The sequence below is a fragment of the Poecile atricapillus genome, chromosome 1 (genome assembly GCF_030490865.1).
Source record: "Poecile atricapillus isolate bPoeAtr1 chromosome 1, bPoeAtr1.hap1, whole genome shotgun sequence".
Lineage (NCBI taxonomy): Eukaryota > Metazoa > Chordata > Aves > Passeriformes > Paridae > Poecile > Poecile atricapillus.
Window position 1 is genome coordinate 127,418,975 of NC_081249.1, and position 18,783 is coordinate 127,437,757.

The 18,783-nt window shown below is 41.7% G+C and overlaps 1 protein-coding gene across 1 annotated transcript in view; it reads left to right on the forward strand.

The window, feature by feature from the left end:
- Positions 1-2,850: 2,850 nt before the first annotated feature.
- Positions 2,851-18,783, forward strand: part of ABTB2 (ankyrin repeat and BTB domain containing 2) — a 115,387-nt gene continuing 99,454 nt past the window's right edge. Inside the window, exon 1 of the mRNA XM_058828304.1 lies at positions 2,851-3,975. Coding sequence (XP_058684287.1) covers positions 3,114-3,975 — 862 coding nt within the window. The 5' untranslated portion in view covers positions 2,851-3,113. The remainder of the gene's footprint in view (positions 3,976-18,783) is intronic.

An 18,783-nucleotide genomic window follows, 5' to 3' on the forward strand; every position in this document is an offset into this window, starting at 1 on the left:
TAGAAAAACTCATATCTGAACCCTTTTCATGAAAGAAAATGGGGTTTCCAGAGTCCCATGTTTTATTTATTATGGAATTTCCACTGCTATGTGTTTTATCTGTTTTGTTTATGTTCCTGGAAGTCTTCTCTTGCTTTCTACTTTAACAATTTTAGAGAGAAATGATTATGAGAAAATCTGTCAGTGGAAAGTTGACTTTTATTGTGTGAAAATAACTTGTGATCCCCAATGGCTCCAGTTGAAACACATGCAAACAAATGAACAATGCTATTGTGCCTTATAAATCAGGAATTGTTAAGTTGTTTCTATGGGTGTTTCAATGTATGACTTGTTGTCTTTATTGGGTTCAACATCTTGGAGTTTGAGGTTTAAATCTTCAGTAAGGAAAATCCTTTCCACATTTGGGGGTGCTTCTGTTTCTAAGGTTTTTTCACCCTGTGGAAAAGGCTGGTGGTACCTTTGCAGCAGGAGAGAAGGATTTATCTGGCAAAGTTTTTTCTTTTATAAATAAATACTGCAATGAGAAAATACTGTCTGAGGGACGTGGGAAAGCAGACACTGCTTGTTAAACCAGATAATTTTTGGTGTTGTTAAACTACATGGAATGGCAGGAATAATAAACTGTGTGGGAGTATGGGAGAAGTGCGATAAAGGGAAGGAACAGAAGTGGTTTGTAAAAGTTTTAAGTGCTTGCACAGCTGCATTTTTCCTAAATAATGTAAAGTTCCTATTTGCCAACTGTGTAGCAATTCTCTGTGTCAATTTAGCCTTGCTTTTGTGATCACAATGAATCCTAGGAGATAGAACAGGATGAGTTTTGGATAAAGCTTTTGCAAAGAGGCATCACAAAACAAAGCATGAAGGATTTTTGGTGAGAGAGGCCAACTCTGTTGCCTTTTTTTGCCTTATTCCCATTCTTGCAGTGATCCTTGTAAAGACACAAGTCTTCTGTGCACAATCTTAGAGGAACTAACAGGGAATAAAATAAATATCCTGGCTTTAAGGAGGTACCACATGGTCACCCGTGAAAAGCCTTGTTTAAGAGGCCTGCAATAGTCCATGGCACCCTAAGATTGGGCATGTAAGAAAAAAGATGCTAATTTTTTAGAAAGAAGTGTATTAATTGAACACGAGACTATAAACTAGGTGTTTTGAATCAGTCCTGCCTTGTGTCACATTTAGAGACCTATTTACCATGTTTACTGTCAGTATTGTATTGTCAGCTCTTAAAAATACAGCCTAAAAAACACACCAAAATAGCAGAGTTAGCTTTGATCTGTAAAATAACACCGTAGCAAGGCATCAGTTTTGCAGTAAAAATACCAATTTCTAAACTGATAGTGGAGCACAAATGAGGCGCTGAGGTGTTAAGATTTCCAAATAAATTGGAATTACTTTGAGAGAATTAGGTCTGGTTTTATCAGACAACTTTTGTGTTCATGATTTCATGGGGAGAAACTATGAAAAGGCTGAGAACTGCATTATAATTTGGTTTCAATATAGGAAAGATAAAATATGATCTTATGTTTAAAAAAAAAATCAGTTTTGGGGTTCAGCTAGTGGAAGTTAGGATGCCTTGTTAAGTATTTTGTCTTTTAGTATAAACAGAACCTGCTTGATCCTGTGAGCAGAAGTGCATAAGTAAAATAGATGATTTTTCAAGTATTTCTTTCATGCCTAATAGTTATGATACATTTTTATTGGCACTAAGTAATGTATGTACTGCAGTACAAAAAGACAAAGGGATGTCCTGTAAAGCATTGTAGTTTTGAAGCAGGAAATAGCTTGCCTGTATCATTTAAACCATCCCTCTGTCAGTTAAAAAACATTTCCTCTTCTCCTATTGCAACAGGCCCTGCTGGAAAGCTTGTCCTCCTGCTGCAAAGACAATTTGTCAATTTGAACTTAACTCTGGAAATCCAGGTATTGAAGCTGATAATGGTTGGAAGCTGTATCTTGTAAGGAACATTACTGTGGAAAAGACATTTTGTTTTGTTTTTTTTTAGTGTGTAGTAACGGACTGTGTAAGATCTGTCTTGACAGTACTTTTTAATGTGAAAATATCCTTGGTGAGAAGTTTTGAATTTACTCTCTGTAGGCTTCTACTCATGCCCTTTCACATATATCCTGCAAATAGTGAGAATACGGCAGGAATAGAGAGCAAAATTCAGAATCCGTGTGAACGAACAAATAAAAATATCATCCTTTGAGCAGGAGGGTTTTGGACACTTCGTAAAGTGTGTAAAGCAGCTTTGTAAAGTGGCAGCATTACCAAGGACACTCATTCTCTCTTGCTTTATCGTGTTTGCTTGGATCGGGGGGCCGTAAAGAGCAGCGGGTTTGGGATCTTTGTGGGGGCTGCGTCTCGTAGGAAGATAAACAAAGCGTTTTAAAGTTAAATTATCGGGACTGAGAACCCGAGCCCGGAACGCAGCGAGACTCGCGGCTCTGCCCCTCCGCTCCCCGCTGCGGCCGCGCGGGGGCGCCCTCGCCTCGCGCACCCGTGCGGGACGCGCCGGGCTCCTCCGCTGTGCGCGCGGAGCTGGGACGAGCTGGGCTATCGGCCCGAGCTCGGTCTGGGGGGAATCCGCCGTGCCTCAGAAGCTCCCGTCGGGGGCTCCGGGTCCCGGGGCCGCCCGCACCACCTCCGATGCGAGCGCCGACCCCCGCCCACCGCCCCGCACGGCATCCGCGCCCCGAGCCGCGTACGGCCCGCTCCCCGCGCCCACCCTCGGTCCGCCTCCCGCCCCGCCTCTCTCGTGTGTGATTGGTCGGTCAGTTTCGCCGCCGCCACTGATTGGTGCTCGCCGCGCGCCTCATTTGCATGCGGCGGAGCGGGGCGTGCGGCGGAGCCGCGGCGGGGAAGTTGCGCCGGAGCCGTCGCCGAGCGCCCGTCCCGGCCCGCCGCAGCCTCCGCGCCCTCCGCCGCCGCCCGGCCCGAGCGGGACATGGCTGAGCGCAGCCTCCCGCCGGGATGGAGGTAGCCGGGCCCTCGGGGAGGGCTCCTGCCCGCTGCGCTGCCAATCGTCCCGCGCCGCTCGGGGCTCGCTAGGGATCTGCCCCAGCCTCACCTTTCGCGCTTGTCCTGCCGCTTGGCTTAACCCATCTTTCCTATGGCTGGGATATACAGCTCTACTCTGAAGACCCTGGAGGATTTAACTTTGGACTCTGGTTATGGGGCAGGGGATTCCTGCAGGTCCCTCAGTCTCTCTTCTTCCAAGTCCAACTCGCAAGCCTTCACCTCTTCTCAGCACAGAGGCAACTGGTGGTACTACTCGGGCTCCATGAACAGTAGGAATAACAGCTGGGACACCGTGAACACCGTGCTGCCGGAAGACCCCGAGGTCGCAGATATCTTCTCCAAGTGCCCTAAGCTGCCGGATCTCGAGGAATACCCTTGGACTGATGAAGACATCGGTAGAATCCTGCGCAAAGGGAAGGGAGACGGCCAGGGCAGGAGCTTTTCGCAGGAGGCTGTCAGGCGGCTCTCGCAGCTGCTGCGGCGCGCCCTGATCAGGGTGTCCAGGGAGGCTCAGCGCCTCAGCGTGATGCACTCCAAGTGCACCCGCTTCGAGGTGCAGAGCGCCATCAAACTCATCCAGAGCTGGGCCCTGGCCGAGAGCTGCGTCCTGGCCACTGTCAAGGCGCTCTCCCTGTACAGCATGAGCGCCGGCGATGGGCTGAGGAAAGGCAAATCCGCCCGCTGCGGCCTCACCTTCTCGGTGGGCAGGTTTTTCAGGTGGATGGTGGACACGAGGATCTCGGTGAGGATCCACGAGTACGCGGCCATCTCCTTAACCGCTTGCATGGAGAACCTGGTGGAAGAGATTAAAGCTAGGGTTTTGGCAAGTCAGAGCCCCGATGGTGGAGGGGAGATCTCGGCTGAAATCCTGGAGATGGTTATCAACAACGATGCGGAACTTTGGGGGGTGTTGCAACCTTACGAACACCTCATCTGTGGGAAAAACGCTAATGGTAAGTTCCGGCTTTTACAGTCTGTTGTTTTCATACCAGCAAGCCTTATAGTAAAGTCCTCGCTCTCTGTGGACTTGGGGTTTTTCTGGGGTTTCTTTGCATCTGGATTGCATCTTGGTCGTGGTTTGTGTGTGCGTAAAGCAGGCATGACGGTCCTGCCCGGCAAGAATGATCCTGGTCTGTTCCTAAGATCTCCCAGGTTATAAAAGGCTGTGGGAAACCAAGCCCTGTTGTCCTAACAAACATCTGACTTTGCAGCAGCTGCTGTTTTGAACATTTTCCCTCTAACTGGCGTGCAAATATGTTCTCTGTAACCTTAAGATGAAATGTGCTTTACAAGCTGCTGTCCAGAAAGTACAACTATATCTCTTTTAAACAAAATTTATCTTACAGCGAGTATCGTGTACTTTCATCTTAAAGAGGCTGTTACCACGTGCAACCTGGAGAGGGAAAACAACATTAATTTATTTTTTTTTTCCTTTGCGGTAGTAAAATTCACTTTATGAGCAAAAACTTTGAACTTGTATACTTTGGAATTCCTTGTAATTCAGCAGAAGCCTGTGGCGTCCTTTCCTGCCATAAACAAGAGCGCGTGTGTGAGTACAGGACGGTGCCTCAGTGATGAGAATAACACAGTGTTAAGGTACTTACCGCTGTCATTTGTTTGGAAAGCGAAGTTTCCGAACACTTAAGCAGATAAAGGAATGTTGGCATCTTACGGACGCGAGGAGCAGTTTGGAAGGTTTAAGCCGTGACAGTTGTGTTAAGGAGCTGCACTGTTTATTTTGCATTGTCACACTGAGGAATACCATGTTTTTCCATGGAAAATTCAGGGAAACATCCAGTTTAGAAAAGTATTTTGTGTACCACCCACCGTTTCATGACTTTTGCTGGCCTCTGTTACGGTCGACTATTCCATGCTTAACACGTTTGAGATTTAACTCTATAAAACCAAGAGGCTTGGTCTTTTCAGAGGGAAATCTCATAGCGAGAGAAGTAAAGGAGTTGTTTTAATTTGAGGGAAAAAAACCTTTGAAATTGTCAGAGATAGGCTGACTCACCTGCTCCTCCCTGGGTGTATCGATTTCCTGCAGTTTTCCTATACCCAAGCAATTCTGTGGTTCAGATCACGAGTAGGTGGCTGCAGGGAGTTGTCCCCATTGGGTCAGCCTTACTAAACATTTGTGTAATAAATGTGAAGAGCCTTTTGGATGTTCTCTTGGTTCTGGTTCAAGGCATAACTGTAAGTTTCAAGGTCAAACACAGACATTTACACTTCTAACTAAAAGTGCTTGGGTGATTAGAGAGGTATGAGGATGCCAAAACACTTGTAATTCTTAGTTTATCATGAGAGTGTTTGTTTGCCACCAGCTCCGAGAAAAGGACTTGTTTTGCCTTCCTTGTTCCTTATTTAGGGAACCTGGATATTTTGGTTCTGGGAACCGAAATGTACATTTCAGCTCTTCTCTGCTCAGTGCTTCTGCCACAGGTTCTGTGCATAAAGTGGAGAGTTGGGCCCCCACTCAGCATTGTTTTTAATTTTTTTTTTTTAATCTATTTCTTAAGAGAAATTTCCTTGGAAAAACTGCAGTGAGTGAATGGATGCTGGTGTTGAATGGGAAGAAGGGTGAGTGTGCAGGGAAATGCTTATAAATATTCAGAGCACCAAATGGCCAGTTATGATAACGCTCCTGCACAGTGGAAAGCCAAGCAGTCAGTGGCCACAGAAGGATTGGCTTCTGTTGCCTCTTTTGTTGTTCCTGCCTTTCAGATCAATCCTGTCAATAATTGAATGCATTTTTTAAGTCTGGAAATTGAATAAAACTGCACATGAAGGCATCCTGTGATTTCCTGTGACAGTCTGTCACTAGTGTTTTACCTGACACAAGTCAGTGAATCCTCTAAATGGCTTTTCTTGCAGTTGGAAGGCCACAAATGGTTTTATATGGATGCAAAAAAGCTTGAAATAACTTCTCTATTCTTCTCCCTGTAGGAATTGTAAATGAGTAGTATTCATATCATTCTGCACAGTGCTTTCAAATGATCTTGTCTTTTACATTAATTTAAATCTGAAGTAGATCTGGCAGTGAAATAACTGGATTTATTCCTGTTTAAGGAACAGGGAAACTTGCTTTACTGTCACTTTTGTTTCTTTTCTAGTAAAAGCATTTAGTGGAGCACTCATAAATTGCAAACTTGGGAGTGTGTGTATGTGTTGGGTTTTGTTTTATAGCCCTGAGTTTGATGTCAGAGATAAAAAGCACTTAGAGGTTCAGTTCTAGCTGCAGTCAACCATTGTAATCCCTGGATGAAATCCATGGTGCTGTCCTATGCAGAAGATTTCATGGGATTATCATAATGGACGTTTCTGGCATTATGATCTATTGAATACCATTTTGATTATTAGATCAGGACAGCCTGCTGCTTTGGAGTCAAAGAAACAGTAAGTAAGTACATAAATCTTCCTACATTCTCATGAGACTGAGGTTTAGACCTGTATTTCTTCAGTGACTAATCTCCCATCAAAGACCACAGTCCAGTCACTGGTCTCGAAGCTTTGGAGGCTGAAAGAGCAATATTGTGTATTACAACAAGTGTGTTTTAATCAGCACCTGCTGTGTGAAGGGTAGAGTTTAAAACTCTATAAGCGCTTAAGGGGGAATTTTTATATTATTTTAAAATAAATAATAATCTGTGGTTTGCTTTTTTATTTGCCCTGTCTGTGAAGCTGTTCTTTAATCAACTGTTTTGCTGCTTCTGTGAGCCATTCTCTGCCCTCAGTTGGAGTTCTGACTGTGCTTGGGACTTGGTGGCTCTGCTTTGGAAGGAGGAGGAATGACCTGAGCCTGTGACCTTGAGTTCTGCCAGGCTGTGGGTGTGTTAATGCCTCCAAGGGTAAGAAGGTCTTTTTGGGCAGAGTTCAGGTGGGATGTTGCAGAAACAATACAATGCTGGAAAGAAAAAGAAACAAAAGCAGCAAAAATGATAAGCAGCTACTGAACAACAGCTAATGAAAGGTAAAACAAGTGTAAGTTGGAATGTGTGTTTTATTTTCTATTTTTATTTACATGGAGATGTATATGTGCAGTGGTAGAGAATGGAGCTAGTGGTTTCACAGGGATTTTGAGACATGCTAATTTGGAATATTAGTCTCTTAATTTAAAATGCTTGAGAGGGAAGTTGAAATCTGAACTTACCATGGGAATGTGATTCTTTTACTTGATCTGCCTATATTTGGTGCATGGTTCTTAGACTCTGAGCTGTCAGCACTGCAAATACATTTTGATATTATTGCCCTGTTAATTACAGCACTTGGGTTGTACTGAACTCTCTGGTTATGGTCAGGCACTCCTGTGTCTGCCAGTCCACCTGCTGTGCTGTTTAATGCATCAGCACATCCTGGTGCTCTGGAGATAGAAGTGTTGACAGATGTTTTGCCAAAGAAAAAAAAAGGAGAGGGGGAAGGGTTGGAATTTAACTTGATAATGCTGTTTCTTCATGTACTTCTTAATCCAAACACTTGAAGTTCTTCCTGGATGAACTAATCCACAAATGAGTCTTGTGGTTTGCTCAGCTGAGGATGAAGAAAAGTAGGCTCTGAAATAATACTACTTGTGTTTTGAGGTATTTTTCTTAGAAAGGGTTGAGGGGGGAAATGTATAACCTTTCCTCACAGTGTGACTGAATGATTTGGATTCTCTAAAATTAAACAAGGCATGAATTTTCTTCTCTCTAATACTAAATACTGAGAAACCTTGTGAAACATCAAACATGGGCTTAGTATTTACTGTCACCAATCCAAGTCTTTTATATTTCACACTGCACTAATACAGGTTAAAAATTATAGCAGATTTTAGCAGGGGATTTTTTTAGAGCTATGCTGTGATGAAAATTCCTTTTTTTACCTATCACATGGGCTGAAGTAACTTTTTTATTTCTGCATAGTCATGGTACTGTATTGAAATGCAGCATGGAGGAAAAAATAATGACATTTCAATAAGCAGAATGTCCTTTTGTTATCTGAGCTCAACAAACTGGTGTGCTCATCAAGAGCCTCATCAATTTTAATAAGCTATCAGCTCCACAAGTCTTCAGGAAAGCACTGCATGGTGAAAGGGGGGCATTTTGGGGAAAAGAGCTGCAAATGCAATCAATAAACGAAACTGAGGGGAAATACAGGGCTCATACGGTGGTACAGCAGGTGGCTGGCAAGTTGTTTCAGAAGAAAACGATCAAATAACCCTGTCTTCTGTGTTACTTTGTATGAAGCAGAAGTTTGAAGCAATTCTGGGGATTCCTGGGCAGGAATTTAGTAACATAAATACACATTTCCATATTGGATGAGCTGGTTGTAGCCAACTTTGGCTTTATTCACCTCTGGACCCCCAGCCCACCTTGTGTGCTTCTACTCCTACACAGCCAAGAGCTTGGATTTCTGTCCACAAACCCACAGGGACAAATTCTTTAAGCCTAAATATCAATGCTCATACACACATGCTCACCTCTTCTACAAAAATCAAACCACCAGGTGCATATCTGCAGATGTTTGTGTTTTTAATTGTGCATCTTATGTTAAAGTACAGAGCAAGTAAGGCTAACCTGTCAATTTTTTTTCCACTTCACTGTGTGCCTGTATATATATTTTAGTTATAGTAAAGGAAAATTAATGATGTAATGATGCTGTCTTAAATTAATTGTTCACATTGCTGATACTGCCCCATGACGATAAAATTTGTGTCCTTTCAGTAAAACTGGTCAAAGAGCAAGTGTTGAAATCCCTCTGTCTATGACTACCAGCAGCAAATGCTGTTGATGTTTAGATTTTCAGTGGAATGAGTGTTGGTGGCAGCTTAACCCTGTGAAAAACAGACTTATTTCTCTTGGAGAAAAAAAAATCTGTGACCTCGTTTGTCAAGGCTGAACTCTCTTGTTGCTGCTACAGTTTGAACAAGCAAATATGATTTGAATCAGGACAATTTTATCCCTAAGTAACAGCAGAGTTCTGGTGTTTAGTTCACTGATTAATTTATTTTACAGGTGAAAAATAAAGCTGGTTTAGCTCAAAGATTAGCAGCAAACACCTGTGCAATATCTGGGGTGGTGTTACGTGTTATTTTGTGTGTGCATGTCAGCAGAAAATGAGGAATGAGTTCTTGACTGTTCATATTATTAGTAGTAAAATGCAGTGTGTTTGATGTCTATGTCTTCTGATACTGGAATAACTGGAATTAAATTGGAGATATTGCAGCTGATTTTGCTGAACTGAGACACCAGAGTGGGTTTTTCTTGAAGTACCCCATCTAATTTCTTACGTGACTTGAAACTCAACTGATCATGGGAGAGTTGCAGATTTTCAATAAACTTCCATAATTGATTTATAGGATAATGAATATCCTCCTCTTCCTTGATATCAGCACTCATCCAGAGCATGGATGTCATATATATATTTTTTGGCTTTTTTGACATTTTAATCCTCCCTAATTTGGGTTTATTCCAAAACTAGCTGCAGTAGTAACAAAGGGTAGTGGTGAATTTTGAATAATTTTTGTTTTGATAATAGGGTTGAGATGAAACATCTTTTTATGCTGAAAAATTTGGGTAGTAATGTTATTGCAATATTTTCATGTTGTAATAATTTGTTTCTGCTGATATATATCATGTGATTCAACTACTCCAGTTAATGGTCCATTTAGAGCTTTCTTCATCTGTTTTGATTTTTCTGTCCCTTTCCCCATCTTGGTTTTGTAGTGGATGGATCTGCAACAACTCAAAGGAAATGTTTCAGTTAATGAAGTCCTCTGTTGCAAGAAACGTAAGTGAAGAACTGGAAGCATGTATTTACAATTAAAAATTCCAAGTGGCAGAGGAGGGTGAAGACTCAAACACTTAATTAACTTCAGAGGGAGCTGAAACTCCAAAGTGCCTGCTTGCACTTGGGAGCTTAAACCCAAAATCTTGGTGCTGAAGTAGAAGTAAGTTGTTAAAAATTCACTTTACAGTGGTGCAGGAAAATGGGTTAAGGCCAGAAGTGGTATTAATCCTGTGATCTTCACTAAATTAGTCTGTTTCCTTTCTTAAAGGCTAATGCATTTTATGTTTTACTTTTTCTTGAGCAATTTGTCAGTTGTGCCAGCAGAATTCAACAGAAGAGAAACAGTCTTGTAAACACAATAAACCTAGTGCATACTCTGGAGTGACCAGTTAGTCTCTCATTTGTCTGAATTCTCCTGAATGTTTGGAAACAAGATGAAAATAATTCTCCATTTACATTTGAACTCTCACTTTGCATTTGGTCAGGGCTGAGCTTTTCAAGTCAGTGTATGTGGTCCTTATTTATAAACATTTCCCATTGTTGGAGGCTCAGGGTTTTGCACACTGAACATTAAGGAAAACCTCTCTCCCTGATGAAGTTTTGACCCACCAGTAGACAACAGGAGGAAATGCCCATGTTGAGCTATGATAATTCAGGTTGATGAACAAAAGGATAAAACCAATAATTTCTGCAGCTCTTTTTGTTTTAATGGGACTGATTTACATGGTATTTTGAACCTAAGTGCCTAACATTACATTTGATGAAATGTGAGCAAGCCTGAGGCAACAGTAAATCCAGGACAGTGGTGGCTTTGCACTTTATTCATTTACAGACTGGGGACAAAGTTCTTCAGCAGAACTCTTGATTCTTTTACATATAGAGGAGCAGCTACATTAAAAAAAAACAAATATATATATCTCTAAATCTGGTGGGCTTTGTTGAGAGCATGAGTCAATTTAAGGGTTCCAAGTTGTGGATTTGTTCTGGAATACCAGGTTGGAAGGAACTTGAAGCATCGTCTTTCAACTGCATGAGTGAGGAGAGCCTTTGGAGTTGTCTTGTTTACATCACAGGACTTGTCCCAAGAAAGCAACAGTAGAAAGAAGAATGGTTTGTTCCTTTCATCCCCAACACATCCAGACTTGTCTTTCGCCTTGGGTCACAAGCCAGGCAGGATCTGTGAGCTCAGCCTGGTCCTTGGGAAGGGTTTGGATCCAGCAGGTGACCTGGTGAGCTGGGCAAGGCAGTGAGAGGCCAGCGATGGGCAGGACATGGCTGAGGTGTTCAATCCCCAATTCCAGTGTCTGCCTGCAGCTTGCCAGGGTGGTGGCTGCACTTCTGTGAGCTTGGCAGATGTGGAATAGAATTAATAGAATGGAAGTAACTTCTGAGGAAAGGGGATGATGTGACTGCTGCACTCTTCAGGAGGGGATGCTAAGGATTAAAATCAAATGGAATTCTGAGCTATAAAATCCTTGTCTATTGAAACCTACTTAATACATGGTACTTGCAGGTGAATGCCCCTTAGAATTAATTGTAAACTTCCACCTCAGCTGCTCAAAACCTGTTCCTTAATGATGTGATTCCTAGTCTGAATGATGCTGTTTGAGGAGCTCCTCTGTGGTGCAGTGGTTTGGATTGGTGTTTGCTGTGATTTTATGTGACACATTTCTCTTAAATTGCCCCTCAGCAGAGCTGAGTTGCTGGGCTGCAGTCTGGGAGCATCATTAAATCGGGTCTCGGAGATTGTTGGGTGCTCTTTGCGTGGCTTTGACCCAGACAGTCAGAGGTCAGTTGTACACCTGAGTGCTTGTCAGTCTTGTTGTTGTTGTGTAATTATTACACCTGGACCATCTCTTTCTTAAAACCTGTTTGATGTTCACATCATGTTGTATTTGACCTGCTTCAGTCTGAATTGAGCAAAATGCCAGAGCCATCTGTCATGAGGCTGCATTTGGCTCTCCCTGTCCAAAAATTAAAAAGCCTTGACATAAGCAAAAAAAAAGAAAAAAAAAAGGGAAAATGTGCTTAAACAATTCCTGTAGTTTTTGTGTAGTGACATTGAAATGCTTGAGATGATGAAGAATGTTTGTGGTAGAATCCTGGAATAGAGACAAAGAACTTAAGCCAAATAAACATTTCAGAGCAGCTTTTCAGTTTGTGGATGTAGATTTATAACAACTGATAAAATTGCTGTGAGGCTGTGCAAGATCAAAGTAAAAGTTGTTTATGATATTTTGGGGATGAGAGGAAAGGAACACTACAGAAGACATAATCTGCTTGTCCCATTCTTCAGTGTTTATAGCATTACAGTCCGTGTTGGATACTTCTGTTGCTTTAATTTCTATCCCATTCTGGAGTCTGTTGCCTGGGACCTGGAGAATAAAGAAGAAAATATAACTCTCTTTATGCTGGGACTTATACATTAAAAAGACAAGCATGCGGAGGCGTAATTATCTGGTTTGTTTTTTTTTTTTTTGATCCTATATAGCTCTGGATTTTTTCCTGATTAATTCCAAGATGGCAGTGAATAGATTTTCTTCTAATATTTACATTGTAATGTTTGTGAATAAAGCATGTCACACTATATTAGGAATGGAGAAGCATGACACAGACTCTCTAGCTGGGCTGCACAAGAGAGTAAATTTTATTATTCCAGATCTTCTTTTCTAGACAGTTCCAAGAAGGTCCAAAAAGGTAAAACTCTCATTGGTCATTAAACCAACACATCACCATCATTGTCAGTTGGGAACAATACCCCTTGACCTTTTCTTGCAAAAAATCAACAAGGATCCAAACAACACCTGCAAAGGTTGTTTTCCTTCTCTAAGGACTGTTTGGATTCCTCCTTACGATTTCTCAGGCCAGAGTGAGAAAGTTATGTGACTTGGTTTCACACAGGCTCAAGCTAATGCTTGAAGTCTAAAAATCTCTTATTTGACCATTGTCAGTTCCCATATCAGCACACCACTATTGGAGCTGAAGGACAAGAGTTGAATATTTGCAGACAGTTAAAGCAGGGAATTAGGCCAGTTTTGCCTCGTATTCATTCTTCAAACTGTTTGGGTTTTTGATGTTGTAGTGGTTTAAACTAGTAATTAACAAAAAGGGGAAAAAAAGGAATTATTTATTTCTTGCTGTGAGATATGGATTAAAATAAGAGCAAACCAGGCATAAAACTTAAAAGGAATAAAGAAGAGTTTATTGACAAACTACAAGAACACCAGAATAAACTTTTAGAAAAAAACCTTTTCATTTCTCACTGCTCACTATTCTTTTGTTTACATGACAACAGAGACAAAAACTGTATAATTTTGATGGTTTAAACAGTTCTAATTCTTTCTATAGTCTTTTCCTCAGTTTCTGTAGAGAAACAGAAGTTCCTTTCTGTTAATGTATGGAGTTTGTCACAAGAAAACTATTTTTGTTATAGTTTCTCGTTTTTCTGATATCAGCCGTTCAGAGCTACTGTTATTAAAGCCCACCCCTCCCATTCCACATCACTCTGAAAATGTGTTATGGGTCATGAGTTTGAAGATAGCATTTTTAAGGATAAGTTAGTCAAAGGCAAAAAAGTATTCTTCATCTGCTTCTGTGAGCTTCACTAAGAAACAGTTTTTCTCATTGCCTCTCAAGGCTTCAAATTTCTCAGCACTTCACTATACCACAATTACTTCACTTATTACTTAAATTTACACTTTGAACACCTTATTCCTCTCCATACTCTATTATGAATTAAAGGGGTTTTTCTCAAGACTTCATTGTCCATTTCCATAGTTTTAACAGAAAGATATTTCAGCTTAATTAAAGCATCTCCTTAATTCTCTACCTTTCTTGAAGTCTCTTTTTTTTCTTGCCACTAGTAGTTTATAAAGTCTCTTTTCATGTTGATTCCTTTCCTTTTCTCTCTCTGGATGAAAAGATTAATCTGCAAGTTTCATCTGGATAAGAAAGAGTTAAAATCTTGCCCAGGCTTTGTAGATGGTTCTGTGATTTCTGCCGGAGCAGCAGCTGAAGCTGTCTTTGATAGAAGATTCTTCATGGCTGCTCTGCAGTGTAGTTGCTGTCTCAGCCTGCCGCAGGTCCAGAGCTTTTCTTCTTTACTCGGCAGTTTCCTAGTAAATTCTATTACAGCAAAACCTGCAGCTAAGCCAGGAACCGGCCTGGCCCGGCTCAGCCCGGGGCAAGCCCCCGCCGGTCCCCATCTCCCGGCCGGGAGAACGGCAGGCCCAGCTCAGCCCCCCCACCCAGGCCGCATGGCCTGGGCAGAGAACGAGAGGCCAGCCGGAGCTCCGCCACTCTTCACAACCAGGAAACAAAGAAAACCTACAGACTTCTGGGTGTACACTTTAAGGTGGGGTTCACAAGTTGATTCTACTTTTCAATGGCTAAAACTGCTGTCAATTCTCAGCAATGACCGATAATTGGTCAAGAGAAAAGACTCCCAGGAGACCCCAGCAACTTTAACTTTCTTAAAGGTAAAGGAACTTTATGACAGATGTTTTACTAGAATTTAGTAGAAGTTGGTTTCTTGTTTGTTTTGTTTAAATGAGTACTCAGTATTCTAGACACCACTGACTTGTGTCAGGTGAAAGCAAAAACCACGGTTTCAAGCTGCTTTTGGGCAGTTCACTCATCTTTATCTTTGATTCCTCTTACAAATAGTTGTGAGATTCTGTTTTATTTATTTTCCCAGATTTTGTGCAATTTCCTGAGATAACACTGCAGGTCTAACCAAAACCTTAGGGATGGGTGTTCGTTGTAAGAATACGAGAGATAACATATACTGAAATGTATTTCCTCTGTGGGGGTGGATATAAGTTCTCTTTAATTGCACATTGAATTTCTGCTCTTTGGTTGAATGTTATCTTCATTCTAGCCCCCCACCCAGTCTCGTGCTCAGCTTGCACTGGCGACTTTGTTTAGTCTAGAGATCATAAAAATTTCTTGTGAGCTGCATTGATACAGTTTTATTATGATCTTAGTGTGGTTTCTGGTGCTTTTACGCTGTTATATCAATTTTATTATCCGTCTGTGGATATTTGCACTGTAGGGACAGTTGGACTTAGAGAGGAGGGAAGAAGGTGAAAACCTATAATGGTAGTAACCAATCCATAGTCTTTATAGTTGTTCTTAATAAACTATTTTATTCTATTGTCAATATAAAAAGACTTTAAAAGCTTTTTTTCCCCCCAGGAAGTATTATGAAAATTTCTGTTATGCTTTCTCAGAATATGCTGAAATTTTGGCATAAATGAGTATCAGTTTTGGTCGATCAGGATCAGGAGGTATGTCAGAGTTGTTGTCAATGACCTGCTACTGAAAGAATCTCAGAGTCCATGTGAAAAGTGCTGCTTACCTTGAGGTCTAACCTTGCTGCAGCCAAAGGAATAATTTCCACTCGATTTAATTAATATTTGATTATTGCTTATCAGAAAAGACTGGATCCTTTCTGAAGCAGTTGCCTGGGTTCGAAATTGCTTGGATTGAGGCCACATGTTTTTCTGAGATGGTTTTGTTTTAGTACTATAAATTTAAGGGATTTACACCTTGAGTTGGGAGAAGCTTTGGCTTTGGTGACCATTCCCTCCACGGAAAACCTGGAGGGGGGGGATTTAAAGCATCCCTGCCCTGAGGTACTTTTGTAGCTGCGCTGATGAATGCAATGTGGGTGACTCGTGTGTTTTTGTTAATATTATTCCTTTGTAGAAGTGTGTCCATCCTCCAGCTCCATTATCTAAAGTCAATGCCAGATGCAGAGTCTCTTATTAAAGTCACTCAAGGAAGCTTTATGCTCAACATTTCTCCATGGAAAGCAACCTTGGAATTGTTTCTGGAACTTTTTCCCTGTGTGTGTAATTCTGTGGCTCATACTTTTGTAGCAGACATGTGGAAATGCAGCTTGCACCATAGATTATTTTGTGGGATGGTGTATGTGCTGCCCATCCATAAATTTGTGGAGGGGGCTGTCTTGCTTTGTTTTTAGACAGTTGAGGTGACCTGCTGGAATTGAGTGATAAAACTCTGAATTTTCTTGTACCTCCACAACAGTTCAGAATACTCAAAATTCTCCTGTTATTGTGTGATGATGTATATGCAAGGCTATGTGATTGTGTTTTTTCATGTTCACTGCAGAAGGCCAGAGCTCCCTTAAGGCAAGCCCAATTTTTAAGTGAAAATGAATATAATTTATTAGCGTGCAGGTAACCCTTGCCACAAAGCCAAGGCTTAAATAATTCTTAAGTTATGGCAGAAGATACCGAGCTGGCATGGGGCATTTGGCCTTGCACCATCTGCAGAGCCCACACTCCAATTTTCTGCTGTTGCCATGGGCTGCAGACTCAGACAGGAAATCATGGTAGGATGGGAAAGGGTCCAAAATACACACAGCCGGTATAAGGTTTGCAGTTAAAAGAGAGTTTCAGAGAACAGGCTATCTGTTCTGCTCACCAGGCAGGGCGAAGTAAAGCTGCCTTGTGTGCGCACGCGCCCGCGTGCTTTAAATGTCTTTTTATATTTTATATGCTCATTTTTTTAAAAGCTTGGATTTTTTCCACGTAAAGTAACATGCATAACTTCAAATGATCCATTTATATATGAGGGGCCTGATTCAACCCTCGCTTAAATTGGTCGTGCTGGGCTGAAAGCAAAGGAGAAAGGAATAACCACATGGAGCCTGGGGGACATCAGGCAGAAGAGCAGCCCCTGCCTCCCATTCCCACGGACTCATTTTGTGGGTTTAGTTCTATTTTCAGAGATCAAGGCCTGGGTTCTGTGCATTATAGAGTGTCACTATTGGAGGCTGGGTGTGTATGGCCCGTGAAGTGACGGGGATGCAGAAGGTGTTTGGTTAGTGGAGCTGGGTTGCTTTCTAGCCCTGGGTAGATAACAAGGTCAGAGTTATTAATGCATTTCCCTTGAGCTATAGGTTAAAATAGGGAATACTGAAGTGATTTGCTTTGGACAGCAAACAGGTTTCTTATCTGCCTATGGGAGATAAGCACAATAATCTGTGTGTAATGAACTGCAGAGTCTGCAGAGCTTCCAGTGTGTCTGAGGAGTAGTGTAGGACTGGTCAGCTTATGCTGCCTTGACAGATGGGGGGAGAGGATAATTTCTCCAGCAGTTCCTAATTTAATTTTAGTAAAGGAGATGCTCCTTAACTAAAATTTACAGCAAATCCACACAGCATTTTGCTTGGGAGGCATTCTGGACATACAGAACAGGAGCTCAGCAAACTTCTTGTGGTAAAAACCTCCTTTAAAACTTTCTCTCCCAGGCCTATCTGTGGTTTTTAATTGTGACTGAAGGGAGCCATATAAAAGGGTGGTTTGTTCTCCAGGCATTTTCTAATTTGGCTTGTGTATGTCGTGCCTCTCCAGCTGCTTGGAAGAATGGAACTGTGAACAGGAGTAAGGTGAGGTCTGTGTGTTACACTGCCAGGAATTGCTGGATGCACTGGTGAGGTATCTGTCAAGAATGAAACTGGAGCTACCAATTAATCTCATTAGAAATTAAAAACTTCGGTAGGGTTTAACCCTGGGCCTGGGATCAGCGACTGAGGCAATTTATTTCATGATCCTGTATCTTCCAGTAAGTGCTGCCTTTTTATGTGCAATATAATGTCAGAAAGATTTGCTGCTTTTCCTTTTTGATTTTATTTAAATCTGACGGGAGACAGTGTTCAAATGGTAGACTGTCTCAGCCAAGCCATCTGCCTGAGCCCTCAGCAGCGCATTGTATTCCTGAAAGAGCATTCTAGTGAAACATCCCAATTCTGAGAAGTTTGAGCTGATTCTACATTAAAAGAAGTGATCCAAAAAGCTGCTGGTGATTTACATGTGAACACTGCCAAGTATTTCTCTGATGAGAGTGCATAACAAAGGAGTGCTCGAGTGGTTGAGTAAGGCTGATTGGAACAATCTGTTGTGGGCTACAGCTCTTTCTGATACTCCACAATGGTGAGAAGCTACTGTCACTTGTATTTTCAATCTGTATTTTGCTTAGAGGTGAGATCTTTTGTTGTCAGGTCCCTTGAGCCAGTTGTAGGGGGGAGAGACAATATTTCTTGCTTTAAAATATTCATGGAGCTTGCATGGGCTGGCTTCCGCTGACTTTGTCACCCAGAGTGATTTCTAGAAGACGACAGAGAAGTTGTATTTGATTCGTCTTAATTAGGGCTTGATAGACACATTCTAATTTGACTTCTGGGTCTGAATATGGATCTGCATTAATAATCAACTGCTCTCCTAACCTTGCTTTTTGTTCTCAGCTGTAACTGAGGAGTTTGCTCAGGGAATAGCTGGAAAAATGTGTAGTATTTGTTCTGTGGGACTGGTTCATCTGAGGACACTTTTCTGTTGTTCAGGGACAGCAGGTTATTTTCTGGGCTTGTTCTGTGATGAACAGCACAAGCTTTAGGAGACTTGTGTGGGGGTGATTTCTTCTACTTTTTTTATGATTTGCTGTTGAAATGAGGCAGGTCGTATAAAGCAGCTGCTTATTTTGGAGCAAAATCAGCATAACGCATTAAAGAACTCATTAATCACTTAGCTCGACCTTCATTTATTATTAAAAAAAAACTTACTGCATCTCTTGTACATTTTGAAATGCCAGGGATCCTAAGACATATGTTTTGTATTCAGATCTATATATTCAGATATTCAGGTTAAGAGCATCAAACAGAGTTATAATAGGGAGTAAAACCAAAACTGATTCCTGTTGAAGTATTGGCTCTCCTTTTCATCATTTTTAGGAGTGGAAGTTGGCTGTATAAATACCTGCACAAAGAGCTGCCCTGAACTCTCCTCTTGTGTGAATTTTTGTCCTGGGATAGTGGCTTCTTCCCTTTGTTCAGTTTTGCCAACACAAAAGCCTTCACTTTCTTAAAAGTCTTTCGCTGCATTAACCAGCTTCTGCATCTCCTCTCCCCTGCAAAATCCCAGTGCTTATTTTACAGCAGGACTTATTCTGTAGTTAAACCCCCAAGTTCCTTG